This window comes from Chiloscyllium plagiosum, unplaced genomic scaffold (assembly GCF_037043375.1).
Source record: "Chiloscyllium plagiosum isolate Xiang-an unplaced genomic scaffold, Cpla_swu_hap1 HiC_scaffold_40, whole genome shotgun sequence".
Lineage (NCBI taxonomy): Eukaryota > Metazoa > Chordata > Chondrichthyes > Orectolobiformes > Hemiscylliidae > Chiloscyllium > Chiloscyllium plagiosum.
Window position 1 is genome coordinate 36,795,762 of NW_028270178.1, and position 15,146 is coordinate 36,810,907.

The window sequence follows — 15,146 nt, forward strand, 5'->3', positions numbered from 1 at the left end:
GGTGGATTGGCCATGCTAAATTACCCATAGTGTACAGGGATGTGTAGGTTAGGGTGGATTGGCCATGCTAAATTACCCATAGTGTTCAGCGATGTGCAGGTTAGGGTGGATTGGCCATGCTAAATTACCCCATAGTGTTCAGGGATGTGTAGGTTAGGGTGGATTGGCCATGTTAAATTACCCATAGTGTTCAGGGATATGTAGGTTTGGGTGAATTGGCCATGCCAAATTACCACATAGTGCTCAGGGATGTGCAGGTTAGAGTGGATTGGCCATGTTAAATTACCCATAGTGTTCAGGGATGTGTAGGTTAGGGTGGATTGGCCATGCTAAATTACCCCATAGGGTTCAGGGATGTGCAGGTTAGGGTGGATTGGCCATGCTAAATTACCCACAGTGTTCAGGGATGTGCAGGTTAGGGTGGATTGGCCATGCTAAATTACCTCGTAGTGTTCAGGGATGTGCAGGTTAGGGTGGATTGGCCATGCTAAATTACCCCATAGTGTTCAGGAATGTGCAGGTTAGGGTGGATTGGCCATGCTAAATTACCCCATAGTGTTCAGGGATGTGCAGGTTAGGGTGGATTGGCCATGCTAAATTACCCACAGTGTTCAGGGATGTGCAGGTTAGGGTGGATTGGCCATGCTAAATTACCCACAGTGTTCAGGAATGTGTAGGTTAGGGTGGATTGGCCATGCTAAATTACCCATAGTGTTCAGGGATGTGCAGGTTAGGGTGGATTGGCCATGCTAAATTGCCCATAGTGTTCTGGGATGTGCAGGTTAGGGTGGATTGGCCATGATAAATTACCCCGTAGTGTTAAGGGATGTGTAGGTTAGGGTGGATTGGCCATGCTAAATTACCCATAGTGTTCAGGAATGTGCAGGTTAGGGTGGATTGGCCATGCTAAATTACCCATAGTGTTCAGGGATGTGCAGGTTAGGGTGGATTGGCCATGATAAATTACCCCGTAGTGTTAAGGGATGTGTAGGTTAGGGTGGATTGGCCATGCTAAATTACCCATAGTGTTCAGGAATGTGCAGGTTAGGGTGGATTGGCCATGCTAAATTACCCATAGTGTTCGGGGATGTGCAGGTGAGGGTGGATTGGCCGTGCTAAATTACCCATAGTGCTCAGGGATGTGCATATTAGGGTGGATTGGCCGTGCTAAATTACCCATAGTGTTCAGGGATGTGCAGGTTAGGGTGGATTGGCCATGCTAAATTACCCATAGTGTTCAGGGATGTGCAGGTTAGGGTGGATTGGTCATGCTAAATTACCCACAGTGTTCAGGAATGTGTAGGTTAGGGTGGATTGGCCATGCTAAATTACCCATACTGTTCAGGGATGTGCAGGTTAGGGTGGATTGGCCATGCTAAATTGCCCATAGTGTTCTGGGATGTGCAGGTTAGGGTGGATTGGCCATGATAAATTACCCCGTAGTGTTAAGGGATGTGTAGGTTAGGGTGGATTGGCCATGCTAAATTGCCCATAGTGTTCAGGGATGTGCAGGTTAGGGTGGATTGGCCATGCTAAATTACCCATAGCATTCAGGGATGTGTAGGTTAGGGTGGATTGGCCATGCTAAATTACCCATAGTGTTCAGGGATGTGCAGGTGAGGGTGGATTGGCCATGCTAAATTACCCCTAGTGCTCAGGGATGTGCATATTAGGGTGGATTGGCCGTGCTAAATTACCCATAGTGTTCAGGGATGTGCAGGTTAGGGTTGATTGGCCATGCTAAATTACCCATAGTGTTCAGGGATGTGCAGGTTAGGGTGGATTGGCCATGCTAAATTACCCATAGTGTTCAGGGATGTGCAGGTGAGGGTGGATTGGCCGTGCTAAATTACCCATAGTGCTCAGGGATGTGCATATTAGGGTGGATTGGCCGTGCTAAATTACCCATAGTGTTCAGGGATGTGCAGATTAGGGTGGATTGGCCATGCTAAATTACCCATAGTGCTCAGGGATGTGCTGGTTAGGGTGGATTGGCCATGCTAAATTACCCATAGTGCTCAGGGATGTGCAGGTTAGGATGGATTGGCCATGCTAAATTACCCCACAGGGCATAGGTTTAGGGTGAGAGGGGAAAGATATAAAAGGGACCTAAGGGGTAACGTTTTCACCCAGAGGGTGGTACGTGTGTGGAATGAGCTGCCAGAGGATGTGGTGGGGGCTGGTACAGTTACAGCATTTAAGAGGCATCTGGATGGGTATATGAATAGGAAGGGTTTGGAGGGATATGGGCCGGGTGCTGGCAGGTGGGACTAGATTGGGTTGGGATATCTGGTTGGCATGGAGATGGGTTGGGTCGAAGGGCCTGTTTCTGTGCTGGGGTATTAGCGATGTGGCTTGTGTTCCAGGCCCTCCATGACTAAGGGGTCGATTTTAAGTCAGCCTTTTCCTAACTTAGTCTCAATCCATACCCGTTTGTGATGCGGGGTGGGGGGGGGGGCGCAAATGGCCCCGAAGCTGTTATCCCAGGGAGGAGGCGACGTGGACAGAGCTGAAGTGACTCGCGTAAGTCCCCACGGATTTTCCTTTCTCCCGTCGTGATGGGGCCAGATTAATTCACCCTTCCCACAGTCGATAAGGATTCCCACATTCACTAACGAGAGGTGACGCTTTCCAGGCGAGAGGTGGGATACACGCGGCAAGTACTTCACCCAGAGGGTGGTGGGCGGCTGGAACGCGTTGCCAACAGAGGTGATAGAGGAAGGCTCAGTAAGATGCCTCTGGACAGATGTATGAGTAGGTGGAGAGCAGAGGGACACAGATGCTTAGGAATTGACCGACAGGTTTAGACAGTGGGTTTGGATCGGCTCAGGCTGGGAGGGCCGAAGGGCCTGTTCCTGGGCTGTAAATTTTCTTTGTTCTTTAGTTTGAACTCCTTAATGAAATCATTTCCCATAGTCATTCTTTCGTTATTCTCACTCATCGGCAGATACAGGTTATTGATTTCTGCTGGAGTTGTCTCACTCGTGTACACTGTCCTCTTTACTAATAGTCATAGATAGAGTCATAGAGATGGACAGCATGGAGGCAGACCCTTCGGTCCAACCCGTCCATGCCGACCAGATATCCCAACCCAACCTCTCTCTCTGCCTCTCTACCTGTCTCTCTTCCATTGTCTCTTTCTTGCTCTCTCTCTCTCTCTCTCTACCTTTCTCTCTTCCATTGTCTCTTTCTCTCTACATCTCTTTCTGTGGATCTTATGATCTGCGTTTTATGATCATATTCTACACGGCCACCTGACGGAGGAGCAGCGCTCCGACAGCTAGTGCTTCCATATAAACCTGTTGGATTCTAACCTGGCGTTGTGAGAATGTTCAACTTTGTACACCCCAGTCCAACACCGGCTCCTCCACACCTTTCTCTGTCTGTCTCATCCTCTCACTCCCACTCTGCTGTGATTGGCAGGGGAGGAGGTAACTTGTGAGGATTTCAAGAAGATGTTGACCAATGGCAAGTTGACCATCATCGATGTGAGAAATCCCGAGGAACTGGAAAAAGGCACTTTCGCGGGATCTATCAATATTCCAGGTAGGGAATAAGACATTCACTCTCCCGACAGGGGGAACAGACTGCCCGGTGTGTGTGTAAATGCGGAGAGGGTGGGTGAGGGGGTTAATCCCCCTCCGATAGGGGACACAGACTGCCCGGTGTGTGTAAATGGGGAGAGGGTGGGTGAGGGGGTTAATCCCCCTCCGATAGGGGGCACAGACTGCCCGGTGTGTGTGTAAATGGGGAGGGGGTAGGTGAGGGGGTTAATCCCCCTCCGATTGGGGGAACAGACTGCCCGGTGTGTGTAAATGGGGAGAGGGTGGGTGAGGGGGTTATTCCCCCTCCGATAGGGGGCACAGACTGCCTGGTGTGTGTGTAAATGGGGTGAGGGTGGGTGAGGGGGTTAATCCCCCTCCGATAGGGGGAACAGACTGCCCAGTGTGTGTAAATGGGGAGAGGGTGGGTGAGGGGGTTAATCCCCCTCCGATAGGGGGAACAGACTGCCCGGTATGTGTGTAAATGGGGAGAGGGTGGGTGAGGGGGTTAATCCCCCTCCGATTGGGGGAACAGACTGCCCGGTGTGTGTGTAAATGGGGAGAGGGTGGGTGAGGGAGTTAATCCCCCTCCGATAGGAGGCACAGACTGCCCGGTGTGTGTGTAAATGGGGAGAGGGTGGGTGAGGGGGTTAATCCCCCTCCGATAGGGGGAACAGACTGCACGGTGTGTGTGTAAATGGGGAGAGGGTGGGTGAGGGGGTTAATCCCCCTCCGATAGGGGGAACAGACTGCCCGGTGTGTGTGTAAATGGGGAGAGGGTAGGTGAGGGGATTAATCCCCCTCCGATAGGGGGCACAGACTGCCCGGTGTGTGTGTAAATGGGGAGAGGGTGGGTGAGGGGGTTAATCCCCCTCCGATAGGGGGCACAGACTGCCCGGTGTGTGTGTAAATGGGGAGAGGGTGGGTGAGGGGGTTAATCCCCCTCCGATAGGGGGAACAGACTGCCCGGTGTGTGTAAATGGGGAGAGGGTGGGTGTGGGGGTTAATCTCCCCTCCGATAGGGGGGATAGACTGCCCGGTGTGTGTGTAAATGGGGAGAGGGTGGGTGAGGGGGTGTAATCCCCCTCCGATAGGGGGCACAGACTGCCCGGTGTGTGTGTAAATGGGGAGAGGGTGGGTGAGGGGGTTAATCTCCCCTCCGATAGGGGGCACAGACTGCCCGGTGTGTGTAAATGGGGAGAGGGTGGGTGTGGGGGTTAATCCCCCTCCGATAGGGGGCACAGACTGCCCAGTGTGTGTTAGTGGGGAGAGGGTGGGTGTGGGGGTTAATCCCCCTCCGATAGGGGGAACAGACTGCCCGGTGTGTGTAAATGGGGAGAGGGTGGGTGAGGGGGTTAATCCCCCTCCGATAGGGGGCACAGACTGCCCAGTGTGTGTAAATGGGGAGAGGGTGGGTGAGGGGGTTCATCCCCCTCCGACAGGGGGAACAGACTGCCCGGTGTGTGTGTAAATGGGGAGAGGTGGTGGGTGAGGGGGTTAATCCCCCTCCGATAGGGGGAACAGACTGCCGGTGTGTGTGTAAATGGGGAGAGGGCAGGTGAGGGGGTTAATCCCCCTCCGATAGGGGGAGCAGACTGCCCGGTGTGTGTGTAAATGGGGAGAGGGGGTGGGTGAGGGGGTTAATCCCCTTCCGATAGGGGGCAGAGACTGCCCGGTGTGTGTGTAAATGGGGAGAGGGGGTGGGTGAGGGGGTTAATCCCCCTCCGATAGGGGGAACAGACTGCCCGGTGTGTGTGTAAATGGGGAGAGGGTGGGTGAGGGGGTTAATCCCCCTTCGATAGGGGGAACAGACTGCCCGGTGTGTGTGTAAATGGGGAGAGGGCGGGTGAGGGGGTTAATCCCCCTTCGATAGGGGGAACAGACTGCCCGGTGTGTGTGTAAATGGGGAGAGGGTGGGTGAGGGGGTTAATCCCCCTTCGATAGGGGGAACAGACTGCCCGGTGTGTGTGTAAATGGGGAGAGGGTGGGTGAGGGGGTTAATCCCCCTTCGATAGGGGGAACAGACTGCCCGGTGTGTGTGCAAATGGGGAGGGGGTAGGTGAGGGGGTTAATCCCCCTCCGATAGGGGGAACAGACTGCCCGGTGTGTGTGTAAATGGGGAGAGGGCTGGTGAGGGGGTTAATCCCCCTCCGATAGGGGGAACAGACTGCCCGATATGTGTAAATGGGGAGAGGGTGGGTGAGGGGGTTAATCCCCCTCCGATAGGGGGCACAGACTGCCCGGTGTGTGTGTAAATGGGGAGAGGGTGGGTGAGGGGGTTAATCCCCCTCCGATAGGGGGAACAGCATGCCCGGTGTGTGTGTAAATGGGGAGAGGGTTGGTGAGGGGGTTAATCCCCCTCTGATAGGGGGCACAGACTGCCCAGTGTGTGTTAGTGGGGAGAGTGTGGGTGAGGGGGTTAATCCCCTCCGATAGGGGGAACAGACTGCCCAGTGTGTGTTAGTGGGGAGAGTGTGGGTGAGGGGGTTAATCCCCCTCCGATAGGGGGAACAGACTGCCCGGTGTGTGTGTAAATGGGGGGATGGTGGGTGAGGGGGTTAATCCCCCTCCGATAGGGGGAACAGACTGCCCAGTGTGTGTTAGTGGGGAGAGGGTGGGTGAGGGGGTTAATCCCCTCCGATAGGGGGAACAGACTGCCCGGTGTGTGTAAATGGGGAGAGGGTGGGTGAGGGGGTTAATCTCCCCTCCGATAGGGGGCACAGACTGCCCGGTGTGTGTGTAAATGGGGAGAGGGTGGGTGAGGGGGTTAATCCCCCTCCGATCGGGGGCACAGACTGCCCAGTGTGTGTTAGTGGGGAGAGGGTGTATGAGGGGGTTAATCCCCCCTCCGATAGGGGGAGCAGACTGCCCGGTGTGTGTGTAAACGGGGAGAGGGTGGGTGAGGGGGTTAATCCCCCTCCGATAGGGGGAGCAGACTGCCCGGTGTGTGTGTAAATGGGGAGAGGGGGTGGGTGAGGGGGTTAATCCCCTTCCGATAGGGGGCAGAGACTGCCCGGTGTGTGTGTAAATGGGGAGAGGGGGTGGGTGAGGGGGTTAATCCCCCTCCGATAGGGGGAACAGACTGCCCGGTGTGTGTGTAAATGGGGAGAGGGTGGGTGAGGGGGTTAATCCCCCTTCGATAGGGGGAACAGACTGCCCGGTGTGTGTGTAAATGGGGAGAGGGCGGGTGAGGGGGTTAATCCCCCTTCGATAGGGGGAACAGACTGCCCGGTGTGTGTGTAAATGGGGAGAGGGTGGGTGAGGGGGTTAATCCCCCTTCGATAGGGGGAACAGACTGCCCGGTGTGTGTGTAAATGGGGAGAGGGTGGGTGAGGGGGTTAATCCCCCTTCGATAGGGGGAACAGACTGCCCGGTGTGTGTGCAAATGGGGAGGGGGTAGGTGAGGGGGTTAATCCCCCTCCGATAGGGGGAACAGACTGCCCGGTGTGTGTGTAAATGGGGAGAGGGCTGGTGAGGGGGTTAATCCCCCTCCGATAGGGGGAACAGACTGCCCGATATGTGTAAATGGGGAGAGGGTGGGTGAGGGGGTTAATCCCCCTCCGATAGGGGGCACAGACTGCCCGGTGTGTGTGTAAATGGGGAGAGGGTGGGTGAGGGGGTTAATCCCCCTCCGATATGGGGAACAGCATGCCCGGTGTGTGTGTAAATGGGGAGAGGGTTGGTGAGGGGGTTAATCCCCCTCTGATAGGGGGCACAGACTGCCCAGTGTGTGTTAGTGGGGAGAGTGTGGGTGAGGGGGTTAATCCCCTCCGATAGGGGGAACAGACTGCCCAGTGTGTGTTAGTGGGGAGAGTGTGGGTGAGGGGGTTAATCCCCCTCCGATAGGGGGAACAGACTGCCCGGTGTGTGTGTAAATGGGGGGATGGTGGGTGAGGGGGTTAATCCCCCTCCGATAGGGGGAACAGACTGCCCAGTGTGTGTTAGTGGGGAGAGGGTGGGTGAGGGGGTTAATCCCCTCCGATAGGGGGAACAGACTGCCCGGTGTGTGTAAATGGGGAGAGGGTGGGTGAGGGGGTTAATCTCCCCTCCGATAGGGGGCACAGACTGCCCGGTGTGTGTGTAAATGGGGAGAGGGTGGGTGAGGGGGTTAATCCCCCTCCGATCGGGGGCACAGACTGCCCAGTGTGTGTTAGTGGGGAGAGGGTGTATGAGGGGGTTAATCCCCCCTCCGATAGGGGGAGCAGACTGCCCGGTGTGTGTGTAAACGGGGAGAGGGTGGGTGAGGGGGTTAATCCCCCTCCGATAGGGGGAACAGACTGCCCGGTGTGTGTGTAAATGGGGAGAGGGTGGGTGAGGGGGTTAATCCCCTCCGATAGGGGGCACAGACTGCCCGGTGTGTGTGTAAATGGGGAGAGGGTGGGTGAGGGGGTTAATCCCCCTCCGATAGGAGGCACAGACTGCCCGGTGTGTGTGTAAATGGGGAGGGGGTAGGTGAGGGGGTTAATCCCCCTCCGATAGGAGGCACAGACTGCCCGGTGTGTGTGTAAATGGGGAGGGGGTAGGTGAGGGGGTTAATCCCCCTCCGATAGGGGGCACAGTCTGCCCGGTGTGTGTGTAAATGGGGAGAGGGTGGGTGAGGGGGTTAATCCCCCTCCGATAGGAGGCACAGACTGCCCGGTGTGTGTGTAAATGGGGAGAGGGTGGGTGAGGGGGTTAATCCCCCTCCGATAGGGGGCACAGACTGCCCAGTGTGTGTTAGTGGGGAGAGGGTGGGTGAGGGGGTTAATCCCCTCCGATAGGGGGAACAGACTGCCCAGTGTGTGTTGGTGGGGAGAGTGTGGGTGAGGGGGTTAATCCCCTCCGATAGGGGGCACAGACTGCCCAGTGTGTGTTAGTGGGGAGAGGGTGGGTGTGGGGGTTAATCCCCCTCCGATAGGGGGAACAGACTGCCCGGTGTGTGTAAATGGGGAGAGGGTGGGTGAGGGGGTTAATCCCCCTCCGATAGGGGGCACAGACTGCCCAGTGTGTGTAAATGGGGAGAGGGTGGGTGAGGGGGTTCATCCCCCTTCGATAGGGGGAACAGACTGCCCGGTGTGTGTGTAAATGGGGAGAGGGTGGGTGATGGGGTTAATCCCCCTCCGATAGGGGGAGCAGACTGCCCGGTGTGTGTAAATGGGGAGAGGGGGTGGGTGAGGGGGTTAATCCCCCTCCGATAGGGGGAACAGACTGCCCGGTGTGTGTGTAAATGGGGAGAGGGTGGGTGAGGGGGTTAATCCCCCTTCGATAGGGGGAACAGACTGCCCGGTGTGTGTGTAAATGGGGAGAGGGTGGGTGATGGGGTTAATCCCCCTCCGATAGGGGGAGCAGACTGCCCGGTGTGTGTAAATGGGGAGAGGGTGGGTGAGGGGGTTAATCCCCCTCCGATAGGGGGCACAGACTGCCCGGTGTGTGTAAATGGGGAGAGGGTGGGTGTGGGGGTTAATCCCCCTCCGATAGGGGGCACAGACTGCCCGGTGTGTGTGTAAATGGGGAGAGGGTAGGTGAGGGGGTTAATCCCCCTCCGATAGGGGGCACAGACTGCCCGGTGTGTGTGTAAATGGGGAGTGGGTGGGTGACGGGGTTAATCCCCCTCCGATAGTGGGAACAGACTGCCCGGTGTGTGTGTAAATGGGGAGAGGGTGGGTGAGGGGGTTAATCCCCTCCGATAGGGGGCACAGACTGCCCGGTGTGTGTGTAAATGGGGAGAGGGGGTGGGTGAGGGGGTTAATCCCCCTCCGATAGGGGGCAGAGACTGCCCGGTGTGTGTGTAAATGGGGAGAGGGTGGGTGAGGGGGTTAATCCCCCTCCGATAGGGGGAACAGACTGCCCGGTGTGTGTGTAAATGGGGAGAGGGTGGGTGAGGGGGTTAATCCCCCTCCGATAGGGGGAACAGACTGCCCGGTGTGTGTGTAAATGGGGAGAGGGTGGGTGAGGGGGTTAATCCCCCTTCGATAGGGGGAACAGACTGCCCGGTGTGTGTGTAAATGGGGAGAGGGCGGGTGAGGGGGTTAATCCCCCTTCGATAGGGGGAACAGACTGCCCGGTGTGTGTGTAAATGGGGAGAGGGTGGGTGAGGGGGTTAATCCCCCTTCGTTAGGGGGAACAGACTGCCCGGTGTGTGTGTAAATGGGGAGAGGGTGGGTGAGGGGGTTAATCCCCCTCCGATAGGGGGCACAGACTGCCCGGTGTGTGTAAATGGGGAGAGGGTGGGTGAGGGGGTTAATCCCCCTTCGATAGGGGGAACAGACTGCCCGGTGTGTGTGTAAATGGGGAGAGGGCGGGTGAGGGGGTTAATCCCCCTTCGATAGGGGGAACAGACTGCCCGGTGTGTGTGTAAATGGGGAGAGGGTGGGTGAGGGGGTTAATCCCCCTTCGATAGGGGGAACAGACTGCCCGGTGTGTGTGCAAATGGGGAGGGGGTAGGTGAGGGGGTTAATCCCCCTCCGATAGGGGGAACAGACTGCCCGGTGTGTGTGTAAATGGGGAGAGGGCGGGTGAGGGGGTTAATCCCCCTCCGATAGGGGGCACAGACTGCCCAGTGTGTGTGTAAATGGGGAGAGGGTGGGTGAGGGGGTTAATCCCCTCCGATAGGGGGCACAGACTGCCCGGTGTGTGTGTAAATGGGGAGAGGGTGGGTGAGGGGGTTAACCCCCCTCCGATATGGGGAGCAGACTGCCCAGTGTGTGTGTAAATGGGGAGAGGGTGGGTGAGGGGGTTAATCCCCCTCCGATAGGGGGCACAGACTGCCCGGTGTGTGTGTAAATGGGGAGAGGGTGGGTGAGGGGGTTAATCCCCCTCCGATAGGGGGAACAGCATGCCCGGTGTGTGTAAATGGGGAGAGGGTTGGTGAGGGGGTTAATCCCCCTCTGATAGGGGGCACAGACTGCCCAGTGTGTGTTAGTGGGGAGAGTGTGGGTGAGGGGGTTAATCCCCTCCGATAGGGGGAACAGACTGCCCAGTGTGTGTTAGTGGGGAGAGTGTGGGTGAGGGGGTTAATCCCCCTCCAATAGGGGGAACAGACTGCCCGGTGTGTGTGTAAATGGGGGGATGGTGGGTTAGGGGGTTAATCCCCCTCCGATAGGGGGAACAGACTGCCCAGTGTGTGTTAGTGGGGAGAGGGTGGGTGAGGGGGTTAATCCCCTCCGATAGGGGGAACAGACTGCCCGGTGTGTGTAAATGGGGAGAGGGTGGGTGAGGGGGTTAATCTCCCCTCCGATAGGGGGCACAGACTGCCCGGTGTGTGTGTAAATGGGGAGAGGGTGGGTGAGGGGGTTAATCCCCCTCCGATCGGGGGCACAGACTGCCCAGTGTGTGTTAGTGGGGAGAGGGTGTATGAGGGGGTTAATCCCCCCTCCGATAGGGGGAGCAGACTGCCCGGTGTGTGTGTAAACGGGGAGAGGGTGGGTGAGGGGGTTAATCCCCCTCCGATAGGGGGAACAGACTGCCCGGTGTGTGTGTAAATGGGGAGAGGGTGGGTGAGGGGGTTAATCCCCTCCGATAGGGGGCACAGACTGCCCGGTGTGTGTGTAAATGGGGAGAGGGTGGGTGAGGGGGTTAATCCACCTCCGATAGGAGGCACAGACTGCCCGTTGTGTGTGTAAATGGGGAGGGGGTAGGTGAGGGGGTTAATCCCCCTCCGATAGGAGGCACAGACTGCCCGGTGTGTGTGTAAATGGGGAGGGGGTAGGTGAGGGGGTTAATCCCCCTCCGATAGGGGGCACAGACTGCCCGGTGTGTGTGTAAATGGGGAGAGGGTGGGTGAGGGGGTTAATCCCCCTCCGATAGGAGGCACAGACTGCCCGGTGTGTGTGTAAATGGGGAGAGGGTGGGTGAGGGGGTTAATCCCCCTCCGATAGGGGGCACAGACTGCCCAGTGTGTGTTAGTGGGGAGAGGGTGGGTGAGGGGGTTAATCCCCTCCGATAGGGGGAACAGACTGCCCAGTGTGTGTTGGTGGGGAGAGTGTGGGTGAGGGGGTTAATCCCCTCCGATAGGGGGCACAGACTGCCCGGTGTGTGTGTAAATGGGGAGAGGGTGGGTGAGGGGGTTAATCCCCCTCTGATAGGGTGAACAGACTGCCCGGTGTGTGTAAATGGGGAGAGGGTTGGTGAGGGGGTTAATCCCCCTCTGATAGGGGGCACAGACTGCCCAGTGTGTGTTAGTGGGGAGAGGGTGGGTGAGGGGGTTAATCCCCTCCGATAGGGGGAACAGACTGCCCGGTGTGTGTAAATGGGGAGAGGGTGGGTGAGGGGGTTAATCCCCCTCTGATAGGGGGCACAGACTGCCCAGTGTGTGTTAGTGGGGAGAGGGTGGGTGAGGTGGTTAATCCCCCTCCGATAGGGGGAACAGACTGCCCGGTGTGTGTAAATGGGGAGAGGGTTGGTGAGGGGGTTAATCCCCCTCTGATAGTGGGCACAGACTGCCCAGTGTGTGTTAGTGGGGAGAGGGTGGGTGAGGGGGTTAATCCCCTCCGACAGGGGGAACAGACTGCCCGGTGTGTGTAAATGGGGAGAGGGTGGGTGAGGGGGTTAATCCCCTCCGATAGGGGGAACAGACTGCCCAGTGTGTGTTAGTGGGGAGAGTGTGGGTGAGGGGGTTAATCCCCTCCGATAGGGGGCACAGACTGCCCGGTGTGTGTGTAAATGGGGAGAGGGTGGGTGAGGGGGTTAATCCCCCTCCGATAGGGGGCACAGACTGCCCGGTGTGTGTGTAAATGGGGAGAGGGTGGGTGAGGGGGTTAATCCCCCTCCGATAGGGGGCACAGACTGCCCGGTGTGTGTGTAAATGGGGAGAGGGTGGGTGAGGGGGTTAATCCCCCTCCGATGGGAGGCACAGACTGCCCGGTGTGTGTGTAAATGGGGAGGGGGTAGGTGAGGGGGTTAATCCCCCTCCGATAGGGGGCACAGACTGCCCGGTGTGTGTGTAAATGGGGAGAGGGCGGGTGAGGGGGTTAATCCCCCTCCGATAGGGGGAACAGACTGCCCAGTGTGTGTTAGTGGGGAGAGGGTGGGTGATGGGGTTAATCCCCTCCGATAGGGGGAACAGACTGCCCGGTGTGTGTAAATGGGGAGAGGGTCGGTGAGGGGGTTAATCTCCCCTCCGATAGGGGGCACAGACTGCCCAGTGTGTGTTAGTGGGGAGAGGGTGGGTGTGGGGGTTAATCCCCCTCCAATAGGGGGCACAGACTGCCCGGTGTGTGTGTAAATGGGGAGAGGGTGGGTGAGGGGGTTAATCCCCCTCCGATAGGGGGCACAGACTGCCCGGTGTGTGTGTTAGTGGGGAGAGGGTGGGTGAGGGGGTTAATCCCCCTCCGATAGGGGGCACAGACTGCCCAGTGTGTGTTAGTGGGGAGAGGGTGGGTGTGGGGGTTAATCCCCCTCCAATAGGGGGCACAGACTGCCCAGTGTGTGTGTAAATGGGGAGAGGGTGTGTGATATTTGGTATCAGTTTCACCATCAGACATTGGCTGACAATCCTTGTCAATCCCTCTTCCCCAGTGAACAATGTGAAAGATGCCTTGTCACTGGACCCGAAAACGTTTGAGACCAATTATGGCCATGAGAAACCTCCCCAGGATAGCCCCCTGGTATTTCACTGTCAGATGGGCCGGAGAGGGGCAAACGCCACCACAATTGCCAGAGAATTGGGTTACACCAGGTAAAGCAAACGAGGAACACATTCTCTTCTGTACATGCGCTTCGGTAAAACTTCATCTACTGGCTTCAACTGGAAGTGCACTGTCCCATCAAACCCTCCCAGGACAGGGACAGCACGGGGTTAGATACAGAGTAAAGCTCTCTCTACACTGTCCCCCATCAAACACTCCCAGGACAGGGACAGCACGGGGTTAGATACAGAGTAAAGCTCCCTCTACACTGTCCCCCCATCAAACACTCCCAGGACAGGGACAGCACGGGGTTCGATACAGAGTAAAGCTCCCTCTACACTGTCCCCCATCAAACACTCCCCAGGACAGGGACAGCACGGGGTTAGATACAGAGTAAAGCTCCCTCTACACTGTCCCCCATCAAACACTCCCAGGACAGGGACAGCACGGGGTTAGATACAGAGTAAAGCTCCCTCTACACTGTCCCCCATCAAACCCTCCCAGGACAGGGACAGCTCGGGGTTAGATACAGAGTAAAGCTCCCTCTACACTGTCCCCCATCAAACACTCCCAGGACAGAGACAGCACGGGGTTAGATACAGAGTAAAGCTCTCTCTACACTGTCCCCCATCAAACCCTCCCAGGACAGGGACAGCTCGGGGTTAGATACAGAGTAAAGCTCCCTCTACACTGTCCCCCATCAAACCCTCCCAGGATAGGGACAGCACGGGGTTAGATACAGAGTAAAGCTCCCTCTACACTGTCCCCCATCAAACACTCCCAGGACAAGGACAGCTCGGGGTTAGATACAGAGTAAAGCTCCCTCTACACTGTCCCCCATCAAACACTCCCAGGACAAGGACAGCTCGGGGTTAGATACAGAGTAAAGCTCCCTCTACACTGTCCCCCATCAAACACTCCCAGGACAGGGACAGCACGGGGTTAGATACAGAGTAAAGCTCCCTCTACACTGTTCTTTCTGATTTCTTCCTTGCAGGGCCGTGAATTTGAAGGGCGGATTTGGTGAGTGGGAACGTCAGGCAGCACCGTGAGGACTTCCCATGAACACAGACAGCTGGGACGCCATGACGTTCCCATCCACTGCGTGATGCTTGACCCGCCAGTGACATTTGACCCCAACCCCACCTACCTGACCCCGAAGCCTCTGTCTGTGCTCAGACCTGGGGACCCTGCCACCTCCCAGTCAGAAGCAGGCCCTTCGGCCTTACCACGTCCGTACTGACCTAGTTCCCAAACTCAACCAGTCCCTCTTCCCTGCTCCTGGTCCAATACCCTTTCCTGTTCCTGTCCTTATCCAAATGCCTTTTAAACGTTGTCACTGTGCCCACATCCAGCCCCTCCTCAGGAAATTCATTCCACACGCGAACCGCTCTCTGTCTGGGAATATTGCCTCGCGTGTCCTTTTTAACGTGTCTCTCCTGTCATCTCAATGTGTGCCCCCCTCGTCACCCCCAGTCTCGGGAAAACACACCGGCCATTCACTTTCTCTACACCCCTCAAGATTTTGCAAAAGCTCAGCCTCCTGCACTCCAGTGGGAAAAAGTCCCAGCCCCAGCCCTCCACCCCCTCCACCCCCAGCAACCTCCCGGTAAATCCCTTCTGAGCCCTCCCCGGTTCAGTAATCTCCTTCCTGTAACAGGGCGACCGGAACTGGACACAGTGCTCCAGACGAGACCTCAGCTGAAAATGTGTTGCTGGAAAAGCGCAGCAGGTCAGGCAGCATCCAAGGAACAGGAGAATCGACGTTTCGGGCATGAGCCCTTCTTCAGGGCCCGAAACGTCGATTCTCCTGCTCCTTGGATGCTGCCTGACCTGCTGCGCTTTTCCAGCAACACATTTTCAGCTCTGATCTCCAGCATCTGCAGCCCTCGCTTTCTCCTCCAGACGAGACCTCACCGATGTCCTGTACAACCCCAGCATGTCGTTCCCAACTCCTGTACTCCAAGGGACTGGGCAATGAAGGCAAGCGTGCTCAACG

The 15,146-nt window shown here is 57.0% G+C and overlaps 1 protein-coding gene across 4 annotated transcripts in view; it reads left to right on the forward strand.

Annotated features, from left to right (window-relative positions):
• LOC148138464 (thiosulfate:glutathione sulfurtransferase-like) overlaps positions 1–14,890 on the forward strand; it is a 211,816-nt gene extending 196,926 nt beyond the window's left edge. For all 4 annotated transcript variants that reach the window (XM_087981516.1, XM_087981515.1, XM_087981514.1 and 1 more), the window contains exons 2-4: positions 3,424–3,546; positions 13,038–13,197; positions 14,145–14,890. In XM_087981516.1, coding sequence (XP_087837642.1) covers positions 3,424–3,546; positions 13,038–13,197; positions 14,145–14,199 — 338 coding nt within the window. In that variant the 3' untranslated portion in view covers positions 14,200–14,890. The remainder of the gene's footprint in view (positions 1–3,423; positions 3,547–13,037; positions 13,198–14,144) is intronic.
• Positions 14,891–15,146: the final 256 nt, after the last annotated feature.